General features: G+C 38.9%; 1 protein-coding gene across 2 annotated transcripts in view; it reads left to right on the top strand.

The window, feature by feature from the left end:
• The window catches only part of LOC150085950 (peroxisomal acyl-coenzyme A oxidase 3-like), a 357,646-nt gene that overhangs the window by 57,383 nt on the left and 279,627 nt on the right, over positions 1–20,636 (top strand). The window contains exon 1 of one of the 2 annotated variants that reach the window (XM_090373610.1): positions 19,592–19,887. The exons of the other annotated variant lie outside the window; for it this stretch is intronic. Within the exon in view, the coding sequence (XP_090229736.1) occupies positions 19,744–19,887 (144 nt within the window). The 5' untranslated portion in view covers positions 19,592–19,743. Of the gene's footprint in view, positions 1–19,591; positions 19,888–20,636 lie in introns of those variants that run through there. 2 annotated transcript variants of the gene reach the window in all.

The following is a 20,636-nucleotide window of genomic DNA, read 5'->3' as shown; positions in this document are numbered from 1 at the left end:
TTTCTAAGATCCAAATATAGGATATCAAAATTATTCTTTGCATCCAGTTCCTTTGTGACTACATTATAGTATTCAATCAAATTGGTCGGACAAGACTTCCCCTTAACAAATCCATGCTGTGTCCGAGCTATAACTGAAGTCTTGTCTGGATGATTCTGCAATGCTTCTTTAACCAGTGCCTCCTGTTAGTTTAACTTCTGGTCTGTAATTACCTGTCTCCCCCTTTGATCCTCCTTTGTGAATTGGGGTCACATTGGCACATCTCCAGTCCATGGGTACCTCCCCTGAGTCCAAGGAATCTCTCATAATTATGGCTAAGAGTTTGCTTACATCCTTTGCTGCCTCCTTTAATATAACTGGATAGATCCCATCCACCCCAGGTGCGTTTTTTATGTTTATCCTCAACAATTTCTCCTCCACTTTCCTCTCAGTTATTAAGAAATCATCTAGCTCACTGGCAGAGTTTACTTCACCTCTGGCATTCCCCTTCCTGAATAACTCCTCATGTGTGAATGTAGATGCAAAATACTCGTTTAGTTGGTTAGCTACCTGAGCAGGATCTTCAACTGTTGAATCATCAATATCCAGTTGACCAATCTGATTCATCCCTTTCCTTCTAGAATTTACATAAGTAAAGAACTCTTTTCTGTTTTTCTTTGCATCCTTTGCCAAGGATTTCTCATAATCTGCCTTTGCTGCCTAATCTCCTTTGTGACTTGATTACAAAGGAGATTTTAAAACTGTCAGTGGTCTCAGACAGTTTTTAAATTCTGTACAGTGGGATCAACTGACGATGTTACCAACAATAAATTCAAAGTGGGAAGCATTCAAGGAATTAATCGTGGATGCTACTAAAAGTTTCATATCTATTAAGAAATATTGTTCAAGGTTTAGGCCTAAATGGTTATCAAATGAACTAATGAGACTTGTGACAGAGAAGAAAAATGCATTGGATGCATATAAATTATCAAGCGACTCGAAAGCCGATGACCGATATAAGCTAGTCTGTAATCAGGTCACAAAGGAGGTTAGGCAGACGAAGGCAGATTACGAGAAATCTTTGGCAAAAGATGCTAAGAAAAACAGCAAGGATATCTTTACTTATATAAACTCTAAAAGGAAGGGGATGAATCTGATTTGTCCACTTGATATCAATGGTTCGACTGTTGATGATCCTCCTCAGATAGCAAACAAACTGCATGAGTATTTTACATCTTCCTTCACACATGAGGAGTTATTAAGGTTTGAAAATGGCAGAAGGTTATTAAATTGTAGCAGGGTGTTTAATGATTTTGTAATAACTGAGAGCAAAGTGGAGGAGAAATTGTTGAAGTTAAAACAAGAAAGGCACCTGGGGTGGATGGGATCTATCCAGTTATATTAAAGGAGGCGGCAAAGCAACTAAGCAAACCCCATAGCCATAATTATGAGAGCCTCCTTGGACTTAGGGGAGGTCCCACGGACTGGAGATGTGCAAATGTATCTCCAATTCGCCAAGAGGGATCGAAGGGTGACACGAATAAATACAGACCAGTTAGTTTAACTTCTGTTCCAGGTAAAATAATGGGAGTCTCTGGTTAAAGATGCATTGCAGGATCATCTAGACAAGACTGCAGCAATAATTCAGACACAGCATGGGTTTGTTAAGGGAAAGTCTTGTGTGACAAATTTGATAGTATATTATGATGTGGTTACAAAGGAACTGGAGGCAAAAAATAATTTTGTTATCATATATTTGGATTTCAGGAAAGCTTTTGACACTGTTGCACATGGAAGACTATTGTACAAACTGGAACAGAATGGTATTAAGAGTAAGTTGCTACAATGGATAAAAGGATGGTTGACTGGGAGAAGATTGAGGGTGTTAATTAATGGGTGCTTATCTTTGTGGACTAATGTTATTAGTGGAGTCCTACAGGGTTCAGTGTTGGGTCCTCTGTTGTTTTGTATATTTATCAATGATATTGATGAGGGTATATCAGGCTTAGTGTCAAAGTTTGCCAATGATACAAAGGTTGACACTAAGCCGGATATAGTGTCAAGTTTGCCAATGATACAAAGGTTGGCAGGGTTGTTAATGACAGTAATGGCAGTGTGCTACTGCAACAGGATCTAGATAATTTGGGCAGATGGGCTAAGAAGTGGCAACTGAAGTTTAACCTTGACAAATGCAAAGTACTGCATATGGGTAGAAGTAACCCCAGAGGAACATACCAACTGTGTGGTAGAAAATGAAAAAGACCTGGGAGTAATTGTGCAGTCAGGTATGAAGTTTTCTGAGCTATACAGACAGGCTGCAAGAGCAGGTCACGGCGTTTTGTCAATGATATATAGGAATTTTGCTAGCAGGATAAAGGAAGTGATTGTCCCTCTGTATAAGGCAATGGTCATGACACACTTTGAGTACTGCGTACAGGTCTGGAGGCCTCATTTTAGGAAGGATGTAGATTTGCTTGAGCGTGTACAGAGAAGGGCAACAAGATTGGTTAAGGGAATGAAGGGATCCTCTTACCAAGAGAGGCTTAAGTTCTGCAAATTACAGTGGCTGGAGACTAGGCACCTTCACAGTGATCTGATTGAGGTGTATAAGGCCTTGAATGGGTTGAGCACGCTGAATTCTGAGGGGATCCTTCCACTTGTTCAGATTACAAACCTAAGGGGGCATAAATTCAAATTAAGAAAAGACAGATGTAGAATAGATGTTCGGAAATTTGCCTTTACCCAGCGGGTGGTTAATTGCTGGTACAAACTGCCATCTTTTGTTGTGGAAGTTGATAGGTTAAATAAATTTAAGGAGGAACCTGTCAGACATTTGGAGGGAATGGTGTGATTTATTTATTTTATTTTATTATTTTTTTTGGCTGATGCTGCATAAGCTCATACACTTGCTTTCTTGCATCACAAGCCACTACTACTACTACTACCACAGACCAGCTTTTATCTATCATAGGCTTCCATGTCACCCATTAGTTCATCTGACATCCATTTAGGCCTAAACCTTGAACAATATTTCTTAGTTGGTATTAAAACCTAGTAGCTTCCAAGATAAGTTCTTTGAATGCTTGCCATTTTGAATTTGCTGTTGGTAACATCATCAGTTGGTTCCACTGTATAGAATTTAAATACTGTCTCAGACCATCGTAGCCACCTTTACGAAAGCAAAAACTCTTCCCTTTACCCCTCGTGGTAGTTACCTCTTTGAGTAAATCCCCTTCAGCACACTGTGATCACTGTCACCTAGTGGTTCCTTTATCTGCAGATTCTTAATGCATGAAGAATCACTACTGATAATCAGATTAAGAGTATTACTCCCTCTAGTTGCCTCCCGAACATGCTGATGTAGAAAACAATCATCCAGTAAATCCACAAAAGCTTTGCTAGTGTGTGATTGACCAACCCACAAATTCCAGTCAATATCTGGGAAATTAAAATCTCCCATTATAAGACTCTCTGATGTACTGGCCCACTCTATTTCCCTGTACAGTTTCTTATTATACTCATCAGAGTCATTAGGCCTATAGCACACTCCTCCTCTCAATTTTGATCTCCCAATGCTTATGTCACACCAAACTGACTCGACACTGCACTGTCCAGCGATGTCGACTGGCTTCACTTCCTTGGATTTTATTTGTTTCTTAAGAAATAGCATAACCCCTCCTCCCTTCTTATCCTGTCTATCCTTTTTTCTATCATTAGTCCAGTTCATTATCAATCTCTCAGTATTGTTATTAAAACCATCAATAAAATAGTCACATAGCAAATATGATTGCCTTTTCAGAAATTTTGCATTGAAAATGAACAGTATGTGAAGCTTCTTTTACATAAAGAAGTCAGATGGCTTTCTAAAGAAAACTGTCTAACAAAATTTGTAAACCTTTTTGAATGATAGTTAGTTTTTTAGAAAGTGAAGGAGGCACAGATTTTGCAAAGAAGATCAGCAAACACAAAAACAACATGTACCTCATGGCTTGGATTTTTCGAAAACTTAATGAAGTATCTCTTTAAATTGAAGGGAAATTAATTACAGTAATGGGCTGCAAATGCATATTAAAAGCCTTCACTGAAAAACTGGAAATATTTGAAAGCAATTTAATTGTATGCAAGAGTTAGCTGAAATCAATGAATCTCTCACTGAGAATGATCTTAAGAATTATTCAAGAATTATTCAGAGCATTTGTGTTCTTTAAAAGGTGAAATGAAAATAGATTTTCATATTTATTTTCTTTTGAAGTGAAGCCATGGATGTTAGATCCAATTGGACACGATGCTGGGTCTGGTCTGCTAGTGAAGAAATTCAAGAACTCGTTGAATTAAAATGTAATGAAGAATACAAGTATATATTCAAAAAAGGTGGAATGGCTGTGTTGTGAGAATCAAAACTAAACTTCTTTAGCCAACAATGTGGTCTGAAATGGCCAAAGTATTTCTTTCTTTTCCAGTATCTTATATGGTTGAAAATGGTTTTAGTTCAGTAAATAAAATATTAACAAAGGAAAGAAACAAAATTGTTATTTGTTCAAGAGGTGACATCAGAATTAAACTTACTAACATTATATCGAACATTGAAATTTTAGCTAAGGAGCATCAGGTTCAGGGATCCCATTGAATAAAAAGAGTAAGTATGAAGTATTTTCTTGTTTAAAATTTCATGGGAGGTGATTACAAAAAAGTAATTGTCTAAAAAAGCCCTTTAGGGGACATTAAAAAGATGTTGAGAAACACTGCTCTAGTAGTATTTCCTGTACCACAAAATTGCATGATGAAGTGCTTAAATTTTTAATTCTCTTTAAAATATGTACTTCTAGTGTTAAAGCTTAATTTTATTTGTTTATTATTATTATTTTTTTAATATTAAGAGATTGTTGTTTTAATCGATTATACTTTAATTTATAAATATAATAGCAACTCAATATTTGTACCTTCTCTTGACACTGGAGCTTCTTAACTGAGTAGTATCATCTTTGAAAATTACTAAGGCGTCCTCTATAAGAGAAAATGCTTTCAACACATGAATATTCAAATCTGTTAGGTTTTTCATCTCTTTAAGTTAGCGATTTCTTCATTGCTTAATTCTTGGTAGTAATCAAGCATATTCATGACAATTCACATCCATATCTTTGACTGGTTCTCTTTTGAGAAAGTGACAGTTTCATTTCTCAAAATACAAACATCTGCCTGGCATATTCCATATCTACACAGATGTTTGTATTTTGAAAAATGCATAAATGATATCAAAGTGCATAAATGATATCAAGGAAAAAAAAATATATAGCTAGCTTTAATGCACTTTGATAATATCTCAGCTGAGGGCCTGAGAATATTATACATGCAGAAAATTTTCAAAATTCTCTGTTTACATAATGGGCTTTAAAGGTTAGTATAATTTTTTAGTCTATAGATTAAATAATGAAGTTTGTGTTCAGAGATAAAAATGTAAGAAACATTTTTTTAATATTTTGTGAAAGATCTGCACTATTGGACGATAGGCCTGAAGAATTACTGAGAACTAACAGAAATTTGAAGTCAAGATTATTTCTTGCACGTTATTATTTTGTTTCTTTAGCAATTCCTGTTGAAATATTTCAAGATAACATTACCCATGCTTTTTATTTGATCACCAAACTCATTTGGATCTGCCCTTTACAGACTTCCCCCCCCATAACAATCTGGAAGTTTCAGAATGGTAAATCAAAGGTTTTAATTTAAAATTGCCTTCCACATTGCTTCCAAGGGTAAATCGATCTTTTCCTATTTTAAATCTGGGAACATAGGTAAGGGCATGGTGGCTGCCAAATCTCAAGACTGAGAAGGGCTGAAGAATATGGGGAAAATGATCATCTCTTTCAGTCTTCCAGGGGGAGTCATCATTTCGACCCTTATCAGGGTTTACATGTGCCCCAATGTATCAAGATTGGTCCATCAACCAAATAATGTCCATCTAATGGCAGTGCTGTCGTTGGAAATGTCTTGTTCGTGTGATTCCAGTAGAGGCCGGAAAGACTTGTGAAGGGATAACAGAAATGCTAGTCAGTCAAATGACCCAGTACAATGCTAATGAAAGTGGCATTTCACAATGCACAACTTACATTATCATGGATGGGCATGTCACACCCTGCAGCCACACTAAGTTCTACGGAGTTCAGTGAAAAATGAAAAGATAGAGCTACAGTGGGCATGGAAATACCAGCACTAGACATCGGTGGATTGAAAAAATAATAAAATAAAAAAATATCCATGGGTTGACAAATTTTGTGCCCTTTCACAGTTTATGGAAGGCTAGAATATGGCAAACAGCAGGAGTCCATGAACCCATCCTGCCAGATGTCAATAGTGCCATGCTTTGTCAACAATCCCTCTTATGCCATGCTCTACAAGGCATAAAGCATGGCATAGGGATGCTTATTCACTATTGTGTAGGTGTAGATGTGGCAACACCATGTATGACTAGTAACTGGGAATAGTGCATTTTTGTTATTAAACTTGCATATTTTTTGATATTATGGAAAGAACTGAGATATAGTGCTATAGTTTTTAATTTATGGTTTTAACTAAAATCCAGCCCTAGTTAGAGAAGCGAAGCAAAAGTTTCACAGCAATGAGAATGCTTTGGCATATAGGTAGGGTGGGGTGTTGCTGAATAAAATTTTACGATGGTCAGGGTTTTATCTTTTGCACTGTGTGAGGGATATCTGTGAAGGTGACTTACACCACTAAACTGATTGGTCTTTATCTGTATAGTATTTTCATATAATACACATAGAGTTATCATAATGTGGCTGAGGCTGCCTACACAAAAAATAAAAATAGCATGACAACCCTTGTGATTAGCACTGTGGTTACAATCACCCTTCTTCCACAATATGGACGATGCCTAATTTTGAATTCAATAATGTGAGAAACATGGGCTTTTTTATGTAGCATAGTTGTTCAGCACGTCCCCTGCCCTTCTTGGAAAGGAGTTTTAATTATTTTGAAAATGTTTATAGACAGAGGAAATGCTTCTGTTTCCAGTGCAAGGAAGGTGAGAAAATTTAAGTGGAATTCAGCATTTGAACAATGAATTTCAGTGCTTGAGCTGAAATTATTAAAATTCGACTACTTTAATATGGCACATAGTCCTCACAAACTTGGTTATGGTTGGGACTGTACATAATGCTGAAGTCTGCCTGTGTGCCTTCCACAATGACGACTAACTCCCAGAAGTTTCCAGTACTCAAGGCCGCCGTAGCCTAGTGGTCAGGCGCGCGGGTGCATAAGTACACGTGCCTTGAGTGACCGGGGTTCAAGTCCGTGACTGCTGAATACGGTGCTATTTCTTGTATTCTGTATATCTTGTGAACTCTTCTGACCGTTTGGTCGTCCCGGAGTATAAACAGAAAATTTATTTATTTATTTACTTTGCTTCTGATGTGCCATTTTCCCAAGCCACCAAGAGAAGAGGTCTGAAACAGCTGATAGACAGTAAACTTGGGTGATGTAAAATCATAATAGTGTTTACCTTGTTTGTTAGTGGTAAATTCATCTAATGTGACCTTCAAAAGCAACCAAACTTATGTTCTGATAGTGGACCACCATTTATAATTAAACTCTGGAAATTAAAAGCTTTTAAATTTTTTACCTAATTAATATCTCTGTGCAAATTAATGTAGAAAATAACCAGCTCACTGAAACAAAAGACCAAAAATAGATGCACTTTTGGGTCGAGCCAATATTTATGATAGTGTATGGGAACAAAGCAGGGCCAGATCACCTCGCAGGTGCCTAGTCTCCAGACACTGTAATTTGCAAAACTTAAGCCTTTCTTCTTCTTAAGAGCAACACTTCGTTCCATTCACTGATCTTGTTGCCCTTCTCTGTACTCGTTCCAACAGCTCTACATCCTTAAAACGAGGCCTCCAGACCTGTATACAGTACTCAAGGTGTAGCATGACCATTGCTTTATATAAGGGAATAATCATCTTATTCCTGCTAGAGAAATTCCTGTATATCATTGACGAGACACCATGAGCTACTCTTTCAGACTGTCTGCACTATCTGGAAACTTCATATCTGCCTGCACAATTACCCCAGGTCCTTTTTGCTCTACCACTGTCAGTGTAGTACCACACAGTTGATACGTTACTCTGGTGTTACTGCTTCTGTGGCTTCATTAACCCAGTCTGAGAAACAACCATTAATCTCTGCCTCCTGTCCTGAACCCATCCAGCTATTCATCTAAGAATTTTCTCTGGATTCCAAGCTATCAGAGCTTAAAAAGTAACCATTCATGTAGGATGAGCCCAATGCTTTCTAAAATCGAAATAAACTATGTTGAAATTATTCCCTAAATTCAGCTGTTGAAATTATTCCCTAAATTCAGCTCATAAGAACCTGTCGAAAATAGCTAACCAGATTTACAAAACCATGTTGCGTATCCTTCAGAATTCCATTTCTATCTAAATGAATCTGAATGCCACCCTTGATCATTCCTCAACGATTTTCCCTACTACTGAAGTTAGACTTGCTGGTCGTTAATTCCCACTACACTTTTAGAATAGTCCTTATGTACTGGAGATAAATTGGCACTTTTTCAATCCAATGGAATCTTCTGTGCCCAGTGATGCTCTCATAATTATCCTCAATGATTCAATGAACTCAGTAGTAGTAGTACTACTACTCCTCTTTGCCACCTTCCTTAAAATTATAGGGTACACTGAATAGAAAAATCATGGGATAACTACCTAGTAACAGGAAGGCCCACTATTCGGCTGGATAAGTGCAGTAACACGGCGAAGCATTCAGTTCACTAATTCACAAAATTGTTCCACAGGTATTTCCATCCATCCATCCATCCATGCTTGCTGCACTGCTGTCCATAATTCTGTTGTATTTCTGGGTGGAGGATCGAAAGCTCGAACGGACCTTCCATAGCATCCCTCCATTTTCAAAATGTCATCTCAAGTTAAGGAAAGCATGTAGAACTATCTGTAGAATCCATACGGTCCATGTCCGGTGAATGAGAAGGCAATTCCATGGTGATAAAATCTTCGGAATGCTCTCTGAATCATGTTCTAGTCACCACAGATCTGCGGGGAGGTGCATTGTACTGGAAGGGTACATTGTCTTGTGGGTGCACGATGACCATGAAGGGATGCAGATGGTCTGCAAAGATGAGCACAACCTGGAACATTCAGAGGTGCATCTAGATGTACCAGAAGTCCCAACGCGTGCTAGTTGAACACGCCCAGACCATTACCGACTGTTCACTTGCCTGAACAGTTCCTTGTTGACATGATGGGTGCATAGCTTCGTGCAGTTTCTGCAAGATATGCACCTTCCTGTCCTCTTGAAATAACTGGAAACAGGACTCATCAGACTATGAGACTCATCTCCAAGGTCCAGTGCTGATGGTCTTTTTCCCCAGTGAAGGCGTAGAGTCCTGTATCATGGTGTTAGCAATGGGACTCTGGTGGAACGGTAGCTCCCATAACCTATTGCGTTTAACGATCGCTTGATGGATACATGTCTGGCACCTCCCTCATTGAATCGGCTGTGATTTCTGCCAATGTTTCTCTCTGGTTAGCTGAAACAATGTGAGACACGTTGAAGGCCACGTTCATCTGTCACCTTTCTCTCCCCATGGCGTCCACACAGATGTTATTCCGGAAATGGTGTTTTCCTCGATACGCTCTTGATACCGTTGAACGGGGATAGCGCAATTTCTGTACCACCTCCGCAATAGTGACCCACATGTTGGGCCCCCACTATCATCCCTCTTTCAAAGTTGGTTAACTCATGACGTTTATCAATAATGGCATCGAATTGCCATCTACATGAATGCAATGATGCAGTGTACCTATATACCTGCCAAGCGATAGGTTCGTCCACAAGCGAGAGGTGTGACAACATTGCGTTACCCATGAATTCTATCTTTTAAGTGTCTGTTTCAACAACCCCTGGAGCCTTACTCCTGTAGGCATGAAAGTTTTTTCATTAAATAGTTTCCCTACTCAGGAGACACTAGTGTCAAAACAGTTAGAGATAGTGCTCTGAAAATCAGTGCATATGTGTGGGGATGCGATTTGCAGAAGGAAAAAAATTAGTTCAGATTTCCGCCACTAGGAGAGAAATTGGCACTGGGAATATGATATGGAATAATTAACTTAGAATTTTTAAGACTAAATACTCAAGGCATAATACGCTGTGGGTTGAAATTAATTACTGTATATAATATCGATGTAAATACACCCATAAGTTTAACTACATACGTACGTAGTGCAACCGTGCCGTTTGGATTTTATCTCATATTGGGGCTACCTTCACGAGATACCAGATATTGCACTACTTCAAATTAATAACACCTCTAGTAGAGGAGACTATTGTTCTTTATTCTCAGTGGGCACCAAAGTTTAGGCCTAAATGATTATCAAATGAACTAATGAGACTCGTAACAGAGAAGAAGAATGCGGGATGCATATAAATTATCAAGCGACTCCGAAGCCTATGGCAGATATAAGCTAGTCTGTAATCAGGTCACAAATGAGGTTAGGCAGGCGAAGGCAGATATAAGCTAGTCTGTAATCAGGTCACAAATGAGGTTAGGCAGGCGAAGGCAGATTACGAGAAATCTTCGCTTTTCTTATATAAACTTTAAAAGGAAGGGGATGAATCTGATTGGTCCTCTTCATATCGATGGTTTGATTGTTTATGATCCTGCTCAGATAGCAAACAAACTGAACGAGTATTTTGCATCTATATTCACACCAGTTATTAAGGTTTCAAAATGGCAGAAGGTTATCAAATTGTAGCAGGGTGCTGAATGATTTTGTAATAACAGCAAAGTGGAGGAGAAATTGAAGTTAAAACAAGAAATGCACCTGGGGTAGATGGGATCTATCCAGTTATATTAAAGGAGGCGGCAAAGCAACTAAGGGAACCCCTTAGCCATAATTATGAGAGCCTCCTTGGACTCAGGGGAGGGCCCACAGACTGGAGATGTGCAAATGTATCCCGAATCCACCAAGGGGGATCGAAGGGTGACACGAATAAATACAGACCAGTTAGTTTAACTTCTTTTCCGGGTAAAATAATGGGAGTCTCTGGTTAAAGATGCATTGCAGGATCATCTAGACAAGACTGCAGCAATAATTCAGACACAGCATGGGTTTGTTAAGGGAAAGTCTTGTCTGACAAATTTGATAGGATATTATGATGTGGTTACAAAGGAACTGGATGCAAAAAATAATTTTGTTATCATATTTGGATTTCAGGAAAGTTTTTGACACTGTTGCACCTGGAAGACTTGTACAAACTGGAACAGAATTGTATTAAGAGTAAGTTGCTACAATGGATAAAAGGATGGTTTGTGGGAGGAGATTGAGGGTGGTAATTAATGGGTGCTTATCTTTGTGGACTAATGTTATTAGTGTAGTCCCACAGGGTTTGGTGTTGGGTCCACTTTTGTATATTTATCAATGATATTGATGAAGGTATATCAGGCTTAGTGTCGAAGTTTGCCAATTATACAAAGGTTGGCAGGGTTGTTAATGACAGTAATGATAGTATGCTATTCAAGAGGATCTAGATAATTTGGGCAGATGGGCTAAGAAGTGGCAACTGAAGTTTAACCTTGACAAATGCAAAGTACTACATATGGGTAGAAGTAACCCCAGAGAAACGTACCAACTGTGTAGTACTACACTTAAGGTGGTAGAAAATGAAAAAGACCTGGGACTAATTGTGCAGTCAGATATGAAGTTTTCTGAGCAATGCAGACAGGCTACCAGGGCAGGTCGTGGGGTTTTGTGAATGATATATAGGAATTTTGCTAGCAGGGAAAAGGAGGTGATTGTCCCTCTGTATAAGGCAATGCCTTGAGTACTGCGTACAGATCTGGAGGCCTCATTTTAGGAAGGATGTAGATTTGCTTGAGCGTGTACAGAGAAAGGGCAACAAGATTGGTGAGGGGAATGAAGGGATTCTCTTACCAAGAGAGGCTTAAGTTAAGCAAATTGCAGTGGCTGGAGACTAGGCACCTGTGCAGTGATCTGCTTGAGGTGTATAAGGCCTTGAATGTGTTGAGCACGCTGAATTCTGATGAGATCCTTCCACTTGTTCAGATTACGAACCTAAGGGGCATACATTCAATTTAAGAAAAGACAGATGTAGAATAAATGTGCGGAAATTTGCCTTTAGCCAGCAGGTGGTTAATTGCTGGAACAAACTTCCATCTGTCGTTGTGCAAGTTGATAGGTTAAATAAATTTAAGGAGGAACTGCACATTCATTTGGAGGGAATGGTGTGATTATTTTTTTTTTTTTTTGGCTGATGCAGCATAACCTCATACACTTGCTTTGTTGCATCACATGCCACCACCACCACCACCACCACCACCCCTACTACTACTACTACCACCAACACCCAGACGCGTTTCGGAGCTTGTTGGCTCCTCAGTGGGCTGGATACCTGCTCGCTGATAACATAAATTACTGTCGCCCCACGGCCTAGGCTGCCTTTGCGTTTAACACAAGTATGAGTGAAAAATGTCATGTAAATATTCGTAAATTTGAAAGTTTGAAGGTGCTCAAATTGAACGACATATCCAAAGGAATAGTCTGCGAGCGTAGCACAGTAGTAACGTCATTGTTCACCCCAGGCTGGGTGAAAAAAGTCCGAATCCTGTCGATGACGCGAGGAACTGTAATGGTCCTTTTTAATGGACCGACTAACTCAGACACGGAGTGTCTGAGTTAATCGGTCTCAGGCGCAGATAGCAGGGTTTACCTTGCCGACAGGGCTAGCAGGGTGGGTAAAGTGTCTGCCTGGCAATCCAAAAGTCGCGGGTTCGAATCCCGCCTCTTGCATGAATCAAAGTACTGCAAAAAAAAAACCTTGGGAGGTGCATTATGGCCACAGAAGTCGATATGCCAACAACTACCAAAAAAAAAAAAAAAAAAAAAACAGGGTTAACCCCCCCAGAACAGGTTTTTCGTCCAACAAAACAGACAAATCTACCAAAGAATACAGACATAGCACACAGAGTATGCCAGACGAATTTAATTATTCGGGTTGCCTAAAAATAAGTTTGTTTGTTTTTTTATCCAAAGGAAAAGTTTCTCTTCTTTTTTTTTTTTTTTTTTTCTTTAAATTTTTATTTTTTTCCATGTTTTATTCTCTTTTTCCCTTTTATTCTTTTTTTTTTTTTTTCTTTAAATTTTTATTTTTTTCCATGTTTTATTCTCTTTTTCCCTTTTATTCTTTTTTTTTTTTCCCTTTCTTCTTCTTTCCCTCTTTTCTTCCTCTCCCTTTTTTCTTCTTTCCCCCTTTTCTTCTTTTTTTCCCCTCTGGAGTGGGCGCCCTCTCCAGAGGAAAAAAAAAAAGAAGGTTTGTTGTTGTCTCATAAACTGATCCTAATCGTCCTACCTATTGGAACTGGCTCACCTTACCTTCCCGTGCTATGGATGAGTACTCAGAGGCAGCATTCCGAGTGATTGGTGCTCCTGGGTAGCCAAGCGGCCAGCACAAACAACACAACACGCACTACTATATGTTTGGCCCATTCTTACAGTCTGTAAAATTTCACTGATGCGAGGTGGATTTCAACTAACGTTCAAAATGAAATGATTTCAGAAATGTTCCAAATTTTTTTTTTTTTTTTTTTGTAAAGAGGATACATTTGTTAAGAAGTATTCATTAAGTCATGCGAAGTGGACATTATAGGGTTATTGGAAAAGTGGCGCCAGTCAAGCAGAAGGAATGCAGAATTTTAACATTGTGAGTACTTGTATGGAGAGGATAGCGGAATGGTGTGTTATGCTCATAGTTAAAAACCACACACAAGACATTAAAAACCGAAAAAAATATTTTCTCACGAAGGAAAGGGGAATCACTAGACGTTTGTCAAATTATAACTTAAAATTACATGTTCTTGTGATTACTAAGAGGAAAGAAAAAGAGAAAGAAAATCTAAGGTAGTGCACACCCAGTTGAGTTTGATGGAAATGCAATGTTGAGTCAGTTTGGTGTGATATAAGCACTATAGAAACACAAAAATCAGAACAGGGCTAAGTTATAGGAAATAGAATGGACAAATAAATTACAATATCTTAACCCTGGGTAACACAGCTGGTATAATCATCGTCCTACCCGTACTGAATGGAAAAGACTAATTCGAATTAAGTCAGTGATGCGAGAAATTTTTATGGATTTTATGCACAGCGTGGCTGAGTTATTTGGTCTCACGCGATGGTAGTATGGGTTATCTCGCGGAAGTTTGGATGTTGCGTATAGCAAACTAACCACAGAATACACGGAATTTACTGACATATTACTGCTGATGTGCCTAAAACCTTACAACGAACTATTTCTAGAAATGGAAAATTTTAACTTGTGACATAATATCTGGAACTTGTGGATTGGTCATTTCCATATTAGCGGAAAATTCTGTATTTATTGGATGACTGTTTTTACAGTAGAAAACATTAGAGAGGCAACAGCTGGGTATCATCATTCTTCCCTTTCTTGGTGATTCCCTTCTACTTTTGACTCTCTCTCTCTCAGGTTAACTTGGGAATTTTTTTTTTTTTTTTTTTTTGGGTGGTGCAGCATAAGCCTCAGGCTTCCTTGAACCATGTAGCTAATAATAATAATAACAAGAGGAAGCAATACTGCTTATCTGATTATCATTATCAACAGTAGTAGTAGTAGTGGCATGTGATGCAAGAAAGCAAGTGTATGAGCTTATGCAGCATCAGCCAAAAAAAAAAAAAAAAAAAAAATAAATAAAATAAATAAATCGCACCATTCCTTCCAAATGCCTGTCCAGTTCCGCCTTAAATTTATTTAACCTATCAACTTCCACAACGACAGATGGAAGTTTGTTCCAGCAATTAACCACTCGCTGGCTAAAGGCAAATTTCCGCACATCTATTCTACATTTGTCCTTTCTTAATTTCAATTTATGCCCCCTTAGGTTCGTAATCTGAACAAGTGGAAGGATCCCATCAGAATTTAGTGTACTCAATCCATTCAAGGCCTTATACACCTCAATGAGATCACCGCGGTGCCTAGTCTCCAGCCACTGCAATTTGCACAACTTAAGCCTCTCTTGGTAAGAGGATCCCTTCATTCCCCTCACCAATCTTGTTGCCCTTCTCTGTACATGCTCAAGCAAATCTACATCCTTCCTGAAATGAGGCCTCCAGGTCTGTACGCAGCACTCAAGGCGTAGCCTGACCATTGCCTTAACAAAGGGACAATCACTTCCTTTTCCCTGCTAGCAAAATTTCTATGTATCATTGACAAAATCCCATGACCTGCCCTGGCAGCCTGTCTGCATTGCTCAGAAAACTTCATATCTGTCTGCACAATTGCTCTCAGGTCTTTTTCATTTTCTACCACCTTAAGTGTAGTACCACACAGTTGGTTCGTTTCTCTGGGGTTACTTCTACCCATATGCAGTACTTTGCATTTGTCCAGTTATAAACTTCTGTTGCTACTTCTTAGCCCATCTGCCCAAATTATCTAGATCCTGTTTCAGTAGCACACTGCCATTACTGTCATTAACAACCCTGCCAACCTTTGTATCATCGGCAAACTTTGGCACTAAGCCTGATATATCTTCATCAATATCATTGATAAATATACAGAACAACAGAGGATCCAACACCGAACCTTTTGGGACTCCACTAATAACATTAGTCCACGAAGAGCAGCACCCATTAATTACCATCCTCTGTCTTCTCCCACTCAACCATCCTTTTATCCATTGTTGCATTCTGCTCCAATTTGTATAATAATCTGCCATGCGCAACAGTGTCAAAAGCTTTCCTGAAATCCAAATATATATGATATCAAAATTATTTTTTGCATCCAGTTCCTTTGTAGCCACATCATAATATCCTATCAAATTTGTCAGACAAGACTTTCCCTTAACAAACGCATGCTGTGTCTGAATTATTGCTGCAGTCTTGTCTAGATGATGCTGCAATGCATCTTTAACCAGTGACTCCATTATTTTACCCGGAACAGAAGTTAAACTAACTGGTCTTTAATTATTCGTGTCACCCTTCGATCCCCCTTTGTGAATTGAGTATTACTTAATGCATGAAGAGTCACTGCTGATCTAATTATCAGTAGTAACTCTTCATGCATTATGAATCTACAGATAAAAGAAACACTAGGCGATAGTAGTGACAGTGCATTGATTTGCTTTGCTAAAGATAACTACAATAGTCGTAGCCGAATGTTTTTCTGAAATAATTGTAAGAATGATGGTTTTTGTTTTCTAGCAGAGACAAACCGATGATGTTTACAACTGAAAGTTCTAAACTGGAAGAGATAAGGAAAGCATTCGCAAAAGTTATCAAGATTTTCATACCAAATAAGAGATACTGATCAAAGTTTAGACCAAAAAGAGACATCAGATGAAACGACAAGAATAGTGGCTGAGAAAGAAATGGAGGGGATAATCATAAATGATCAGAGAGACACAAGCGAACAAAAAGTATAAGCCAGTTTGCAGTGAAATTAATAAGACAGATTACAAGAAATCGTGGACTCAGAATGCGAAGGAGATACCAAAGCATTTATTACTTATGTTAGCAGTCGAAGGAAACGCTTTAGCATTAGTAGAGGCATACGATGCAAGACAGCATGCTTATACAGCATCAGCCAAAAAAAAAAAAAAAAAAAAAAGCCATTACATCCCACCATTCGTTCCAAATGCCTGTCCAGCTCAGCCTTAAATTTATTATTTATTTAGGAAATTAACTTCCCCAACAAAAGATGGAAGTCTGTTCTACAAGAAGAAGAATCCCATCAGGATTCTTCCTCTTGCTGAGATTAAGCCTTATACTGATGGGATTATTTCATTAATGCTGATGAGATTCTTTCACTTGCTCAGATTAAGAACCTGAGGGGGCATTGATTCAAATTGAGGAAAGACAGTTGTAGAATAGATGTACGGAAATTTGCCTTTTGCCAGCGGGTTGGTGATTGGTGGAACAGACTTCCATCTTTTGTTGTGGAAGTTGATAGTCTTAATAAATTTATGGCTGAGCTGGACAGGATTTGGAAGGAATGGAGGGGTGAAATGGGAGTTTTTTTTTTGGCTGATGCTGCATAAGCTAGCTGTCTTAGAACGTTAGTTATAAGAAAGCAAGCAACACAAATACAAACACAGCCCAAACAACACAACACAACACTTGCCTTCTTGGAACGTTAATTCAATTACTCGGAATGCTATCTCTGCGTATTCGTCCACACCACGGGAAGTTCGGCCAGTTCCAGTAGGTAGGACGTTTATGATCTCAGTTTATGAGACGACAAGAAACCTTTTTAGTTTCCTTCTGGAGTGTGCGCCCACTATAGAGGGCGGAAAAAAAGAAAAAAATAAAGAAGAAAAAGAAAAAAATAGAAATTAAAAACAAAAAAAGAAGAGACTTTTCCTTTGGATAAAAAAACAAAAAAAAAACCCACTATTATTTTTAGGCAACCCGAATAACTAAATTTATCTGGTATGCTCTGTGTGTTATGCCTGTGTTCTTTGGACGATTTGTTTGTTTTGTTGGACGAAAAACCCTAGTTTATGGGGGTTTTTTCGTCCAACGTCCTGGTAAACCCTGTTATCTGCACCTGAGACCGACTAACTTAGCCACGGAGTGAAAAAAGTCTATTAAAGTTTCTCGAGTCATCGATGGGATTCGAACTCGGGCATTTTCCACCCGGTGTGGGGAGGATGGTGCGCAGACTATTCCTTTGGATATAGTGGCATAGGGTTTAGGGTAAGGCGCCACCTGTGGTCTCTCACAACTTCACCATCTGGACTCTTGTGAAGTATATAGGACTCTATAAATGCCAGAAATGTGTGTGGCATGTTTTATGTGTATAGTATTGTGTTTCTCTGGCTTCTTGGCCACAGGGCCCCTAATGAGACCCTACTTTGCCCGCCGCCACCACGGGGAGGTGAGCCAGGCTGCTCGTCATTATCTGGGTTGTCTCTGCCATGGTCGCTTGAGTTCGTGACAGAGGGCACACAAAAAAAAAAAAAAAAATTTTTTTTGTTGAAGAGAGTTTACAGGGAATAAGAGAGGAGGAGGTCAGACTGTACGGTGAAAGAAAGTTGGTCTAATAGTGAAGCCAGTCCATCATGGATTTAGGCGAAGTAGGGATAGGGAAGGGGATTAAAAGTCGCAGGAGCAGGTGACCCTGTGTATTGATCTAGCATCCAGTTGAGTGCCAGCAGTGATACCGTACCCTAAATTGGGTGCCAGCATGAATCTTACCCATAAATGGTTTGCAGTATTGATTCTGTAGCACAGATTTGCATTTATCCTACCCGCGAAGAGAGCAGCAGGGATTGGGGAGTTTTCTGGACTGTCCTAGCAGCTGTGAGCTTGGCACGCCTTGTGGTGAAGACAGCCTGGGCAAATCGAGTGAACGCTATATATTGATCTCCGTCATTTAGTAGATCTTGCTCCTGATTGCGGGGAGTTTCTGGGATTACTGTAAACAGTTGTAACGGGTGTTTTCATCGGAGGGGCACTCATACATAATGTGGGACCAGGACTCCTCATCGCCACAATGTAAAAAGTGATGTGGTTCGATACCCACGGAGTTGAGTTTTTTGCTGGAACGATCCGTGTTCTGTTAATAAAAACATTGCTTGCAATCCAGGAAAGTACCAGGGAGGAGGCTTGGGAAAGGTGAAGTTGACTGAGGGGAAGAATTTCTTTGTGGATTGAATTCCAGGATTCCTGCCAGAGGCGCTGCAAGTGATCTGAGATTCGTCTTTTTTCCTGTTTGTGGTCGCTTGTCAGGTCCAGTTGGAGATTAAGTAGCTGTGTAAGTATGCCTTTTTTCAGACGATGGAAAAGGCCTTTTTTGGCAACTTCAGGGTATAGGGGCATGTACCCTGCGATGACTTGGAACGCAGGGGTGCTGACAGTGCGGCACGCCCTGGTTACTGATAGAAGAATAAATCGCTGTATGTAGTCCAGCTTGAGTTTGTTTCGCTCCAGTTTGGGAATGTGCTTCAACAATTTTGAGCACCTTCAAACTAACGAATATTTATATAACATTTTTCACTCATACTTGTGTGTTAAGCGCCAAGGCAGCTTGGGCCGTGAAGCTACAGTGATTTATGTTTGTAGTAATGCGATCTTATTTGAACTCCCGCCTTTCTCGCAGGGTATGGCAAAACGGTGGGCTAACCATACAGGCTAATTTTACGCTGAAAGAGGGAGAGAGAGCGAAAAAAAAAAAAAAAAATATATATATATATGTATATATATATATATATATATATATATATATATATATATATATGTCTATGTTGTTTTGTGATTTGTTTGTTGTTCTAGAAGGAGAATACCGTAATAACTTAGAAGTTCGATTTCCTTTGAGATTTGGGTGAGGTCCTAAACTGGCTTTTTTCCAAAGATTTTTAATCGTCCATTAGGACGATTAAAAATCTTTGTAAAAATCTTCTGCGAACTGGCTTGGTGATACTTCACAAAAAATAAAGAAAGAAAGAAAAAAAAAAAAAAATCTGCGCTTCACGCAATCGGGTACAAATTTCATAAGCGGTTTGTTTGTATCAGTTATCACGGGCTACATGCATATCACAGTAGTACTAGATGAGTATCTCTTGTAGATGTGGTAGTGCGTGGTTCTCTGTTAGTTGTATTCGCACTTTTATTTTCTTTATTCTTTATAGTACTTTATTTTTGTAGGCGATTGACGGTTGAAAAACATCGTAACGGTATGAATGAATCTGTGCCTTCCGAAATACTGAAACTTTTACCTGATTTTCCTCCTGGTCCTCTAGATGATTACCGCAAGAAAGCAAGCTTTGATTGGAGAAAAATGAAAATTGCTTTACAAGGAATAGAAACAATTACATTTCAGGTAGCTTTGTCGTTTTAATAATTCGAATGTTGCCTTGCTTACTTTCATGAAGAAATCACAAGCGTCTGTGGTTGCTCATTTTATATCATCATTCTTCTCTTCCTTGGTGATTCCCTTTTATTTATTTATTTCTTTCTTTCTCTCTCTCTCGGGGTAGTTCAGAAATTTTTTGTTTTTTTGACTGGTGCAACATAGGCCTCAGGCTTCCTTGCACCATATGGCTAATAATAATACAATAAAAATTTTGTGGTGATAGTTGTTACCTACCCACGGACTGGAGATGTGCAAATGTATCCTCAATTCACAAAGGGGGATCGAAGGGTGACATGAGTAATTACAGACCAGTTAGTTTAACTTCTGTTCCGGGTAAAATAATGGAGTCGCTGTTTAAAATGCATTGTAGGATCATCTAGACAAGACTGCAGCAATAATTCAGACACAGCATGGGTTTAAGGGAAAGTCTTGTCTGACAAATTTGATTGGTTATTATGATGTGGTTACAAAGGAACTGGATGCAAAAAATAATTTTGATATCATATATTTGGATTTCAGGAAAGCATTTGACATTGTTGCGAATGGAAGACTATTGTACAAATTGCAGCAGAATGGTATTAAGGGTAAGTTGCTACAATGGATAAAAGGATGGTTAAGTGGGAGAAGACAAAGGGTGGTAATCAATGGGTGCTGCTCTTCATGGACTAATGTTATTAGTGGAGTCCCACAGGGTTCGGTGTTGGGTCCACTGTTGT

Source organism: Mastigoproctus giganteus, chromosome 5 (genome assembly GCF_048544385.1).
Source record: "Mastigoproctus giganteus isolate SK-2022 chromosome 5, ASM4854438v1, whole genome shotgun sequence".
In the NCBI taxonomy this organism is placed as follows: Eukaryota; Metazoa; Arthropoda; class Arachnida; order Uropygi; family Thelyphonidae; genus Mastigoproctus; species Mastigoproctus giganteus.
This window is presented reverse-complemented; position numbering and strand designations above follow the sequence as displayed.